This window comes from Pogonomyrmex barbatus, unplaced genomic scaffold (assembly GCF_055798465.1).
Source record: "Pogonomyrmex barbatus isolate J1 unplaced genomic scaffold, ASM5579846v1 scaffold3, whole genome shotgun sequence".
Lineage (NCBI taxonomy): Eukaryota > Metazoa > Arthropoda > Insecta > Hymenoptera > Formicidae > Pogonomyrmex > Pogonomyrmex barbatus.
In genome coordinates, this window is record NW_028297127.1 from 22006239 (window position 1) to 22020993 (window position 14755).

The following is a 14755-nucleotide window of genomic DNA, read 5'->3' on the forward strand; positions in this document are numbered from 1 at the left end:
CATTCTATTCAATTTAATAACACTCGCTCCCTTGGATCGCTTTCGGCAAACTGACTCCATAAAACATTGATTCTGAATCTTTTTTCTAAAAATATTCCTTCCTTATTAATGCTTAATCAGCATTCTGATTAGTCAGCAAAAAAGAAATAATATATTTCACACATAATGGATGATAATTGATTCATTATACATAAAATATTATATTTAAAAAAAGTAAATAATAAATATTACGTAATATAAAAGTATCAAAGTGGAATATAATTTTTTTCTAAAAATATGTTTCAATTTTACAATAAAAACTCATTTTTAATAGTTTTAATATTTTTGTTCCAATGTTTTTTATCCCTTCGTTTTGAAAATTGAAAAATGTTATTGACCTTCTCCTTTTTAAAAATTTCTTGAAAATCGATGATGCAAAACTAAAATTTCATATATCACGATCATCGAAAAATAATATTTATATATGAAAATAATATATACAAAATAAAAAGGAAAAACTTTACAAACGAAGAGAATATAAAATTGAGTTTAGCTTGAAGAGCATTGAGGTGAGATCTCGAGTAGAAAATGATATCAGAAACAAAGAGACAAACAGACATATGGCAACAGGCACACGTGATATCTTGAGAAACACCTGTGCATGTGTAACATGTTGGCAATTTCCCGTGGCATTCCATTTGAAGCCTCTGCCATATAGATACCAATCGTACTCTTACGACGTAGTGAATTGATACTTATGTGAAACGTTCGTTACCAAAAATTGGAATAAGGAAATTGGCTCACGATTCGTAAATTGTCTGCGTAAAGTATTTAACATTATATATATTATATATACGTATTAGAAATTAGAAATATAAACAAAATATTTAATAATAATAAATTTCATTGAAAATTTATTTTAAATATACTTTATCCTTAAAAAACAGTCAATACTTTGATTTTTAGCTTTTGAATTGATTATTACAATTTCTCGAAGCTGTTTTTTTTTATATTTAATTATAATTATAATTTATATTAATTTATTTATATATCCGATCAAAGGGTGACAAATGAGAGAAAAAAAGAACAAAAAATCGGCATTGTATACTAATATGCTTCACTTAGATAAAATAGGCCCGCATGGGAAAGTCACGAGATCATAAAATCGCTATGATGTTTCGAACGACGCTGAATATTAAAGTTTGAAGTGTGACATAATTATTTTCAAAGATTTTTATTTTGAAAAATAAAATTTAAATGAGATCATTTGCCAATTTACAACACTTTTACGTATATCCTCTGCCATATGAATTTCGTGTGTCATAATTATCTGTGGAGAGAAGTGCATATATATAAAAATATACATATAACTCTTTTTAAACATGTGCTAATTTTATATGCCAATTTTATTTCAGATTTTTTTAAGCAGCAATATCACTTTTACGGAAATAGTAAAATAATAAGGATATTTCGATTTGTGACCGTAACAATGGGCGAAGCATCGTTAGAACGCTCATTGATGCGTTCACAAGTTTAACTATCCTTTTCACATCTGTTGATCATATTTAATATCTTCATGAAAAATGAAGAAGTAAGAAGTATATATCAGGATAAGAAAATAAACTTGTATGGTATCAATTTAGAATAGTATGGTATCAATTTAGATATTCTTTGGATTCATTGTAACTATACATCTATATATATATATATATATACATCTACTGATGCGTTATTTAGAAATCGTCATGAAGAAATTTTATTCTTCTTGGTAATAGAGTATTTGGCAATATGTCAGAAGAATTAATAAAGAAATTATCAAAAAAGATCATTTAGTAGCTTATTTGCATGCTAAGTAGTGGTGCCGTAGGTGATAATTTAAACAATTCACTTCGGCACAATTACTTTACACGCTAGTAGGCATAACCGACGTCATGTTATAATTTTATATAAAATACTGAAGTTTCTTATTATTCTTGGCAAAAATACAAGCAAAAGTTATAAATTCTGTGCATTAAATTTCCTTAATCTTTAACTTCTTCTGTTTTATTAATTTTCGAATTAAATTTTTTCAATTTTTCATATCTTTTTTTTATATTTCAGTTTTGGCAATCAATAGATTATAGGATTATGGATTTAAGTTGTGACGAGAAGGCGCAATCTCGTCGCGGAATTTAAATGAAGGCCTTACCGGACCGGTGAATAGTTTGATAACAGCTCCCCCCTTAATAGATAAGGGGGAAAGGAGGGACAAGATCATTCGCCGTCGGTTGGTGGACTATTCAGTGCTGCGACCGACACTGATTTCAATTGGTAAATTGACTCAGAATGGGAGAGTAGGAGAGAAAAAAAATGGCGGCGCGGAGTGACCGACGATAAAGCCACGGAAGTAGGGGAAAAGACAGTGGCGTAACTAGCATTAAAAAGATTTTTTTATTAAATATTTTATTTTATTTCAGTTTGCTTCTGAATTCTCAATTATATATCATTATTCTACTTTATTTTTTATAGAAATTATAAGAGAGGCAAAGGACGGAAAAACGGGGAAAAAAAGATAAAATAGAGAGAGAGAGAGAGAGAGAGATTTTTCTCGATGTTTTTCATAAAAATTAAAAATTAAGGACTTTTGCTGTTAAAACGGAAAGATTCTGAAGATAAGATAATCGAAGAGATAACGCAAATGATTGAGAAAAATTGCTATCAAAAAACAACGATAGCCATGGATGTCTCCTTTCTCGTCACCGTGCAGTTGGTTAATAGGCACTGAACGCCGTTTGAATGCTTAATGCGGCGCGCATTCTAGGATTAAATTGACCAATCATTTCCCGCGCGCACAGCGGAGCCAATTGCGCCGCGCGCTCGCGCGCTCTACTATATCAAGCCAATCAACAGCACTTAGCACTCAGTCGTCGTCGCGCTGCTGCGCCGTGCGTGTTACGGCAAGTTGTGTTGTGTGCGTGCGTGCGTGCGCCACTATTCAAGCTAATCAAGCGTGCACGGCGCTCAGTCACTGCGTGCTTCGTCAGTGAAATTTTTTTTTATACCGTTCCTAGTAGAACTGTAAAACACGCGCGAGGGTAAAGCTGCGATTCAGCACATTCAGTGAACGAACGAATAGAGTGAATGAAGAATGTACGTGAGGAGTTGTTCACGTTAATTTATAACGATGAAAGAGGTTGACTTTTGCAAAAAAGAGATGGTATATTTGTAAAGAATTTAATTATTATTATGTTTATACACATGATATTAGAAAGTCATTTTCTATTTATTCATAATTTTTGGATTGAAAATTATTGTTATATGTTTGAATTTATTGCGTCAAATTTGTTGAGAATATCTCCTATTTAAATATCTTTGTACTTTATACCGAAAGATTAATCTTCGAAAAGTGATAATTAATTCTGTTACATACGTCAATATATTTATCAAAATTTTTATTTATCTATCTTAAGTGCACGTATCTAATATACTAATATATTTACTAAAATATTTATCTACTCTTTTACATCAATGTTTTTATAACTTATCGTTATTATTACCAATTTATATATATAAAAAGAGATCCGTATTTGCGTATTTATGAGATAAAATATTACAAAATATGTAATAAGATATATAAAGAATATGTAAAGATAACAGAAAGGGCAATTATATATTAATTAATTAGAAGTTATTAAATATAATAAATATATAATAGGAAAAGATATGCACCTAATCTTTAAAAAATTCTGATTACAATATAAAATTTGTTGCGTATGCGAGCGACGCGGTAAAAGGGTTAAAGGTTACTTATGACTTCCTGCGATTGTTTCGGCAAGAATGCGAGAAACGCATTCTTGAAATATATGGATAGCAGTTACTAATTGAATGTAAGACACAGATTATCTGTTTTACAAGCATTTGAGTTAATATGTTTAAAAATTAATGACAGTTTTTTTTTAGATTTTTCTATAATTATTAATATTATTATTTTTAGTTTGCATAAATCTCAAATTAAAATCCTCTTCTCACTTTTAATCAATTTTTATTATTTTATATTCTTGAACAATCTTTAATCTTTTTTTAAAATTTTTCATCATTGTATTAATAAAATTTTTGACTAATTAATAATTATTTTGAAAAGTTTCAAGATATATTTTTTTTTACTAATCTTTATTTTTGAATACAGCGCATTGAAATTAGAAAATATATTTTGTTGTTCCAGAAATATAATGCGCTCTGCTCTTTTCATATATTCACATACACATATTCCTTATTCCTTATCGCGATGACTTCTTCACCTCGCACAGACGATAGTATAATGTATAGGACATAAGAGAAATAAGATACGACTAGGGTCGAAATACCAATAATATGTTCTATGAGAAAGTATTTTGAAAAGAGTCATTGATAAAACATTTTTTATATCTATTAATTTTGAGTCAATTAAATCAATTGCATGATATTGAGAATTAATAATTTCTTGGTGACTATTGAGTTAATTGAATGAATATTATTCATTTGTCACATTTATTAATATTATTAAATAAATTTATTTTACTTTTCAAATTATTATTAATATCTTTTTCATATTTATTATTAATAATATACAGCTAATTAAAAAAATTGTAAAACTAAATAATTTTGTTTCAGATTTATTTTAATAATTATCATATATATCACATACATACTAATACAGTAATCAAAACAAGTACTATTATTCATTCATTATTATTCAAATTATTTGTCTCACAATTCATCACCCATTCGATTTCGATTTAAACTGAGATCAAGTAAGCTGTATAAAAAAAATAAATATTTAATGATAAAATAAATAATATGATATTTTGGGTGGAGATTTATGAGATTTATGATGATATTTTGGGAGACTTTATGATTAATCTAATATAATTAGCCTACATTATATTACATTGGTAAAAAAGCCGAAGCAAAAGCCGAAAGTATTTCTTTATCTTTTTGAATGTTATTATCATTATTACTCTATTTTATATAACTCTATTTTATATTTTCTTTTTTTATCTCTTTATTATCTTCTGAATATTTAAATATCAGTATATGTGTTCTCGTAAAAACGAGTCATTTCCAAATTGAAAGAAAGGGTAAGGAAAAAGCAACAATACTTGATGAACGTTAAGAGAAACCATCGCATTAGCAAGAATTAACGTTAATTGACAACTCCAACCCCTCTCTACTACTCCTACTCTTTCTTGCTTTATCTCACGACGTGTCCGTCCTTTTTTCTTCGTCTCTTTAGTTTTTCGCATCTTTGTAACCGCCAACACCAAAAAAATCAGCTGTTCTATCTATAGGGTGTCTTGTTATTATTAAGTAAATTTAAATAAATTTGAAGATAAAAGAGCCGAAATGAATAAAAAAAACAAGGATATATTTCTTTAAATACTAGACTTAATTAGTTTAATTATTACGATAAATTGAATTAAATGATAAGATTTTAATTTTTCAAATAAAAGATTTTTCAAAAAAATTTTTCAAATAAAGATTTTTCAAATAAAATTTTAATACAAGATTAATATAGAAATTATTATAATTTTATTTGATTTTTTAAATATGTTTTCTATTTAGTTTTTAATTTTATCTTCTTTTTCGAAGATTATTATACTAGTCTATATGTATTGAATGCACGATGATGTGTTAGACATTGCAGCTGAATCTGCAATGACAGCCTCTCTAATCCTCCTTAACAAAAGATTAATTTGATCCGAATGACATTAAAAAATAATAAGTGTATAGCATGTACTGCTTTATTAATGTTTTTCCTATCATTTATTTATACATTTCAAAAAGATAGCAGACTCTTCTTTAAATATGTATATATATTTTTTTATCTATATTTTTTATTGATATATCATACTTAGTCATATTTATATATATTTTTTGCATTAGACATATGTAGTTATTTCCTAATTTACATGTTTTGCATGTTTTCACATTATTGCATCCTATGCAATTTTGATGTCCGAGCGATTTCTAGCTAGGCTATGAATGATGAATAGGACGTTTGATAAAACGAGAAACACGCTCGTCAAACACAGAACGCAGCGAAATCAAAGATTCAATTGTACTCTCACTTCTTTGCTCTTTCATCTTCATGATAATAATATGACTCCAATTTCATTTCATTTTTCTACATTGTAAAATGGAGAAAAAAATTAAAAATGTATGTATAACTTTTTCATATACTTATAATATATAAATAAATATATAAATATATACAAAATAAATATAAAAAAATATATAAAATATATAAAAATATATAAAATATATAAATATATATGACTCCAATTTCATTTCACTTTTCTACATTGTAAAATGGAGAAAAAAATTAAAAATATATGTATAACTTTTTCATATACTTATAATATATAAATAAATATATAAATATATACATAATAAATATATAAATAAATATATAAATATATGCATAATAAATATATAAAATATATATAAAAATATATAATTATTATAAAATTAATACATACAAAATAATTTTACAAAATACTATATACAAATTTATAAATATATAATTAATTTTGTATAATTTTATTTTATCAATACATACGTTATTATTATCTTTATATATAATTTAAAACGGTATTTTATTCTTATATATATTTATTACATTATTTTTAATAATATGGAGATTGAAACATTGGATATAAAACATTGGATATAAAAATTTAAACATATTTTAGTAATCCTGAATGGAAGAAAAAAGTAAGATTATATTGGAAGCGAAAGGAGAATACAGTGGGCGACTTTAATGATTTCTCGAGGTTGTTTTAATAGAGTACGTCTGCCGTTGCATCATCACTGTATACCGGGTGTTTAACTGATAACGATTGTGGATTTTCTAAATGATTTTATAGATATAACTTTCTTTAAAAAAAAGTAGATGAGAGATCAAATTTTTAACTTTATTTAAAATATTTTACAATTATTTTTGTACTTCTTATTTTAAAAATATTATTTATTATATTATTATACAATTTTTATGCATTATATGGTAGAAATTATAATCTTTTACAATTAATTTTTCATAATCTTTGTTTCTAATCTTTTCTAGAATACAATAAAAGAAAGCAGTAATATCTCTTGTTCTTTTCTTTGTTTTTCATTTCTCTTTTTTAGGTATATATATATATATATATATATATATATATATATATATATGCATATATAATGAAAAAGGAATAGAAAAAAAAAGAAAAAGGATAAAGAAGAAAGGCAGAGGAAAAAAAGAAGTGGAAAAGAAACGAAAGAAAAAAAAAAGAGAATCTTAATTAATCCTAACAAGTTCATATTGTCGGTAATATCCCAGTGAGATTAGATAATTGACGGAGGAACTCAGTAATTCACGGACATTGCATGTGTGACATATGCTCTTTTTATTATTTCATTAAATAAACTTATATTTCTTTTTATCATTATTGCATGAACGGTTGATAATAAATATAATGACAGATCTCATATATGACGATGTGCATTACAGAAATCGTTAAAAGAACTTGTTAACAAATTCGATTGAAAAAGAGAGGTAAGAAATTTATTCTTAATTGAGCTCTACAGATCATTAAAGTTTTATTTTATATTATTTTGTTATAAAAAGTGTTAAAAACGATTTTTAAAAGTTTTAGAAAATTAAAATTTTTTTCTTATCAAATTATAATTAAAAATTATAATAAAATCTTAAATTTCTAATTATTCTGTCTAATCTTAATTTTTCTGTTTTATTATATTTTATGTTCTTTTATATTTTGTTTACAGAATATGTGATCTTTGAAACTTCAAGGAAAGGAAACAATCAAGTCCTGTCCTGTTCCTAAGTACTAGTGCCGCAGGAGTGATTAGACGCACGAGACATTACCGTATCTCCTGCTGCTCAAGTGCTTATCAACGGGTCGGGACGCGTGTCAACTTTTCTTCACAATCTAAGAAGCAACGGAAGAACTTCGAAAAACTTTATTTCATTTTATTATTATTTCGTTATATTATTTAAAAAGTGCTACAATTATTTTTCGTAATGCGCTTTATTTTTAATGAAAACGGGTTTATTTGCTTTGTATACATATCATATTTATATATGTGAAGTATAAAGTATGTAAATGTTAAATTATTATAAGATAAAATATATTATACATATTACAATTTATATGCAATATATTTGTATATACATGTATATATGCTTGTATTTTTATTTTATTATTTATTAATATTAAGTTGAAATTATATTAATAAAAACAAATATTTAATATTGAACATATTTTTATATCATATAAATTATAAAATATCGTACATATATTTTATATTCTTTACATAATATTTTTTATTATTTATTTATTTTATTTTATTAAAATATATATATTTATTTTATTAAAATTGACAGTTAATATTCAGTTTCGATCTATTAAATTATGTAATCTTTCTTTTAATTTTTTTCAAAGTTTTAACAAAGTTTCTATATGGTGTGTGTGTGTGTGTGTGTGTGTGTGTGTGTGTGTGTGTGTGCGCGTGTGCGCGCGCGCGCGCGTGTGTGTGTGGTGTGTGGGTATATTTCAAATACAGATGTTATGCATGTTTAAAATTATCAAATCATCTGCAACATTTTTTATAATTTACGATTTAATAGAATCTTTTATACGATATATATATAAAATATTAATCGGTTTATATATTAAAAACGTGTGGTGTGAACAAACTTTACATTTATATTTAAGGCCCGTCTACAAAATGGAGTAAATCAGACGTAAAATACTAACTAATAAAGTGACTAGCCAATTATAATTCTAGAAGGGGAGTAGGATCCTAGTTAATATAATTGGTAATATCAATTAATTGGTAAAATCATCAATCGGGAATCATAGTCGATAATCTGCAGCCTGATACGGATTTTATGCGCAGCCACAAAAAACATGTTACAATTAGAGTTATATATATTTATTATTTCTAGAAAAACAAATTACACATTAGTCAACAGATAATTTATGTGTTACTCCCTAGTACTGACATGTTCGATATACAAAAGTTATTACTTTGAGAGTCACTTTTACCAACTTCAGTTAATTTAATTGACTGATTATTCCATTGAAACTGACTAATTGTATTTATTGTTAAATTTATGAACAAATTACGATTGATCAATTCCAATAGAACAATTGGCCGATCTACGATAGGAACCATAGACACAGTCCCCACTTAATGTTTCCCCCACCTTTTTCCATTAGAGAGAGAGAGAAAAAATCAAGTGTTGTTTCTTCTCATTTGCAATCTATCTTCTATGTCGCTTATGCCTAGTATATAGACTGCGTTTCGATATTCATTGCCAGTACTGAAAATATAGTTCAGGTGACGTATATTATAGATTTTCAGTACTGGCAGTAAATTTCGAAACGTAGTCATAGCATGCTCGGTCTACACTATGTCTATAGAATAATCGGTCGATTAGTCCCGATCTACAATAGATGATTTAAGTCTTAAGAGTCGGCAGAAGTGACGGGTTAACTCCGATTTGATCTAAAATGATTATCTATTTTTTATTTACAATGCAAATATGTATCTGTACTCAATTATATTTTGTCTTATAGAAACGATGTTTCGTCATGAAACTTTGTTAAGATAATTTCTTTTACAATTACGAAACTACCTACAGAGCCAATTTTGCAATTTAGCTCTTAAATAATTAAAATAAATGTAACTATCTTCTCTGTATGTACAGTGCAGATATATATTTGAGTACACCCATATATTATCTCGTAGAAGCAATATTCATGAATCTTTTTCTACGTATTTTTATAAAATTATGATTATACTCTTGCTACAGAGCCGGTTTTGCAATTTGGCTCTTAAAAAAAAATTTACAATAGATGAAAATATTTGCACCTTATTGTCCTATAGCGCAAATCTATTTACGCATAAATGAATTATTTATTTTCACACATTTTCTTAAAAATCATTCTGTAGCTTTCGTCAGGCAAATATTCTGATTATAAATATCATAATTATATAGCTTTTCGCAGCATTTTGGCCGTAATATGAGTGAAAAGGAATTTATCTCCGATAGAAATCCCCATAGTCTCTCCATAGTCTCGATCCTTAAGCCATAAGAAATGGACGAAGAATCAAAGAATAGAAAAATAATCTATGATTGGTCAATTTCTTACGGCTAAGGCTTAAATCACCTATTGTAGACCGGGACTTAAAGTTATGCCTACGATATTACACACGGTGTCATTTTTCATGTTACTCGCATAAGTCTAGTAAATTACTAGAGTGCATCAATACCACACACAGCATTTTTAGTAATTTATTAGATCGCATGTTAAGTGATATCGGCCTTAAGGTCGATATTCACAATCCGTTTATATGTTAAGACTGTAAGTAAGCTTATATGGCTATCTCATTGGTTAAGAGGTAATTGTAAGACAATTTAAATATAAGAACTGATTATGAACATCGGCCTTAAATTCTAAAAACAACTAGAAAGTTTCACGTGTGGCACGCGTGTGGCAAATATGCGCGCGCATATCCGTCCTCCGTGATTCTAGTACGCTTCTAGTCGCGTCGCGTACTCTTTCGTTCGTGCTGGGTACTCGGCTCGCTTACTTGTGTATGTGACATTTTTTTTCTACGGACCATTCGCGCTGCTGCAACATGTTTACCTGGTTGTGCCGCTCTCATCATGATAATCAGCAGTCCATCGTCGATTCTACAATGATACTTATGTCGCCTTATCGGCAGCATTAATTTCCAGGTATGTGGACCTGCACTCGGGCCGAGTTCCGCGGCACCCCGCCAACGCGAACAGCAAGTCGCGGCGCGCCCTGACGAGAATCTGTTTACGTAGTAATGGCGAACGTACTCCTGGTCGTCGTCGCGCAATGTCTCTTTCTTCGCCTCTCATGCTTTTCTCATCCGGAGCAAAACTACGAGATCAAACTCTATCGAATAGAGCGAGGGAATGAGGAGGGGGGGAGGGAGGCATTACTTTAGAATTTTAGATTTTATTCACGAATCATGGGTATATAGCTGTTAAATAACAGTATTTACCTTTAATTCTAATATTTATAAGAGGAACATTCCGAGTCTCTAGTTAGTAGGATCTATTCAATTTTATTGTTAATGTTCTCTGATGAAATATTTTACTATATAGTGGCTATATAGGTTTGAAGAAATATCCTGTTATCTAAACTCTAATGAGATCTTTCTACTTTGTTTCATGTACTCAATGCTAACTAGAAGTTTAATACTAGAACTTAAATTATAAATTTGTTTTTTAATTAGTTTAATGACTTTTGTTTTTTGTAGCTAGAAACAATTTCTATAATATTCTTACATAAATTTTTAGCTTTGCAAAGCAAAAACAGAGAGAAAGGTGTCATGGATGATGAGGTCCGTCTTGATGGTGAAGAAGAGATGGAGTTGGATGAAGCTTCTGATGGCGAAGACGAAGATGAAGAAGCAACAGGGATCCCTGTATCTCCAGCTAATTCAGATCAATTGCTTGGACAGACAACACCAACAACTTCTGGTAACAGTAGCTATTTTAAACATTTATGATATTTTTTGCTATCTCTTTTTAGAAAAATAAGCAGTATATTGTAGTTGTCATTTATGATGTTTATAAAAATAATACAAAGACATAGGCAAATAACATAGGCAAATAAAATAAAAATACTAAAAATTATTGAAAAGAATAATATAAAAATTATAAAGATTTTTATTTTTTAAAAATAGTATATATATATATATATATATATATGAAATATAACATTAAGTATGTCTTTATTTATTATTATGTATTTTTATTTTTTTATATTTATTTATCTTTATATTTTTAGTTACACCAGATGAGGCTTTTCATGATTCGTTGCGATATCCAAAGTTTCCATTGCCTGGTGGAAAACCTTTAAATATTCGTCGTGGACCTGGAAGGCCACGAAAAGAAAGACCTTTTGGTATTACTCGTGGAGGAGTTACTAGAAGATCTTTTGGAAGAGGTGGTGCTAGAGGCAAAGGGTTTGTTTTATTAAAATTATTATTTAAATATATATTATTGAATAACATGTTCATGTATGTATATATGATATGTATATATAACGATACTATTGTACATTTTTATGATAAGGCATACATGAATTTTATTCTTTTTTATATTTTACTCTTTATATATTTCTCTAGACTTGGATATACAAGGGGTATACCACGTCGCACTAAAAGCAAGGATGATGATACACATTCGGAATCTCCAAGTCCTTTGCGCACCATGGGACTGGATGATACTACTGATGGCAGTGAATTAGTGGGTAATGTAATTGATAGATCGATGCCAGCACCAGAAGAGCCTCCATACTTTCCTGAGCAATGGTAAAATATTTTCTATAATTATCTTGCATGCAAAGTGAATTTATATTTTTAAATAATATTTAAAATGTAAAATGATTTTTTATATTAGATTTAAAATTTAAGCATTTTAAACGATTTAGAAATACAGTTTTAAATATTTTTAGGCCGGGAAAAGTATGTGCGTTATGCAATTTAAGCGAGAGAAGTCAGTTGGGACAAGGTGAACTTTTGCGTCTGACATGTCCATCGGGCTTCACTCCCGAGAAGTCAACGAATCGCGATGAAACAGCTACTGATCATCTCGTCGACGTCACTGTCACAGGAGATAAAAGTCCGCGTGCTACTGGACCTGGAATTGCTGTTACCTGTCGTAGGCAAAAAAGTCTAGCCAAATGCAGGTAAAACTATATCAATTATATAAACTTTAACTAACAAATACTCGTTGCTAATATTTTATTTTGAATTCAAATAATTGTATACTTTTTGATTATATGTAAATTTTAAAAAAGTACATAAGGATTTATATTTATATGTTATAATTATTTCTTATAGGAATACTAGTCTATCTAATTTCACGGAGCCGGTAGAAGAATTGACAATCGTAGGCTATTTGGAAGAGCCAGAAGTCGGGATTCTATTCGATTCCTCGACCGGCCATTATTATGTTCACCAGTCATGTATTATATGGTCTAGCAACAATCAAGATTTGGTACCAGAATTGACTTGTCGTGCCGTCCTGCAAGCTTCTTCCAGACGTTGCGCCTATTGCTCGCACTATGGTGCTGGAATTCCCTGCAAAGTAATATATAATATATAATATATTATAATCATCATGGCAAGTTATTGATTTAAAAGATAGGAGTTATCATAATAAGATAGGTTTATAAAATTACATATACGTAATAATAAATACGTAATAATTGTAAAAAATATAAAAGTTCTTTTGCATATTTATGCAATTCAATTGCGATTATTCAGTTATATTATACTGAATGTGATTTTATAGGTGGCATCGTGCAATCGTTATTTTCATTTTCCATGTGCCGCAGCTAGTAGTTGCTTTCAAGATACTAAGAATCTAGCCCTTTTCTGTAGTCAGCATCTTGGTCAAGTTCCGCTCTTATGTAAGTTTTTCCACTTCTAAACTTTCATTTGATTTTTAGATAAGTAAAAATTAAATGTATATTTTATGTACAAGTAAAAAAAAATTAATTTTTCAATATATATAAACTATGTTCATGGATTCAAGAAGTTGTTCATTGCAGACAACTTTTAATCTGATTATTTATATTCTATATTTTTAATTTGTATGTTTTTATAATTTTTGAAATTCTTTTTTGTATTTATAGTAAATGGAGAAGTAACTTGCGTTCAATGTTATGGAATGGGTGATGTTTCAAACTTAGTGATGTGTTCTGTGTGCGGCCAACATTATCACGGTAGTTGCGTGGGTTTAGCATTATTGCCTGGAGTACGTGCTGGATGGCAATGCGTGTCTTGCCGAGTGTGTCAAGTCTGTCGGCAACCTGAGGACGTTTCAAAGGTTTCAGACATTCATAAATAAAAAATAACACATAAATTTTGACTTTATAATATATATTGACTTGTTTATGCTAGATTGTAGTCTGATGTATTATTAAGAATATTATTAAATATTTAATAATTTATTAATTCTAAAAGATGCATATATTATAAATTTTAATTTATATTATAGAGTATAAATATTTAAATTTCAGAAAAGATACATTCCAATAATATATACAAACATGCCCTTTTTAATGGCTTTTGTAAAGCAAGATTTTTGTAGGTGATGCTATGTGAGCGATGCGATAAGGCTTATCATCCCGGCTGTTTGCGACCAATTGTTACTTCCATTCCAAAATATGGCTGGAAGTGCAAATGTTGTCGAGTGTGCACTGATTGTGGTTCACGTACTCCAGGAGCAGGACTATCTTCCAGGTGGCATTCTCATTATACCGTTTGTGATTCATGCTATCAGCAACGCAATAAAGGGTTTTCTTGTCCACTTTGCAGGAAAGCATATAGGTAGTTGAAATATCTTATGTACTTTACATATCTATATATTTATATATCTTAATTATATATCTTAATTTATTAATATGTTTATATATTTTTATATTTAGGAAATTTTTATAAATAACTATATTTTCAAGTAATTAATATTTTGAAATAATAATATAAATAATAATTGTAATTACAAAAGCGCATTAAAAAATCAAATGACTCAAATAAAATTATTAAATATAATTTCTGAAATTTTTATATAATTTATAATTTTTGTTATAATAATTTATTAGTATCGTTTTATTAATATTATTATTTTGATATTGTCATTTCCAATATCTTTATATGATTCAAGATATATAAAGATCTACAATATTTAAAATAATAATTTTTT

General features: G+C 28.1%; 1 protein-coding gene and 1 long non-coding RNA gene across 13 annotated transcripts in view; both read left to right on the forward strand.

The window, feature by feature from the left end:
• Positions 1 to 659: 659 nt before the first annotated feature.
• Positions 660 to 8253, forward strand: LOC148936161 (uncharacterized). The gene is made up of 2 exons (XR_016139802.1): positions 660 to 806; positions 2080 to 8253. It is a non-coding gene; the product is annotated as an uncharacterized LOC148936161 (long non-coding RNA).
• A 2285-nt stretch (positions 8254 to 10538) lies between these two features.
• The window catches only part of LOC105433546 (uncharacterized), a 35407-nt gene continuing 31190 nt past the window's right edge, over positions 10539 to 14755 (forward strand). For all 12 annotated transcript variants that reach the window (XM_089080222.1, XM_089080221.1, XM_089080224.1 and 9 more), the window contains exons 1-9: positions 10539 to 10744; positions 11339 to 11521; positions 11832 to 12009; positions 12172 to 12357; positions 12501 to 12734; positions 12889 to 13135; positions 13343 to 13460; positions 13686 to 13879; positions 14144 to 14382. In XM_089080222.1, coding sequence (XP_088936348.1) covers positions 11371 to 11521; positions 11832 to 12009; positions 12172 to 12357; positions 12501 to 12734; positions 12889 to 13135; positions 13343 to 13460; positions 13686 to 13879; positions 14144 to 14382 — 1547 coding nt within the window. In that variant the 5' untranslated portion in view covers positions 10539 to 10744; positions 11339 to 11370. The remainder of the gene's footprint in view (positions 10745 to 11338; positions 11522 to 11831; positions 12010 to 12171; positions 12358 to 12500; positions 12735 to 12888; positions 13136 to 13342; positions 13461 to 13685; positions 13880 to 14143; positions 14383 to 14755) is intronic.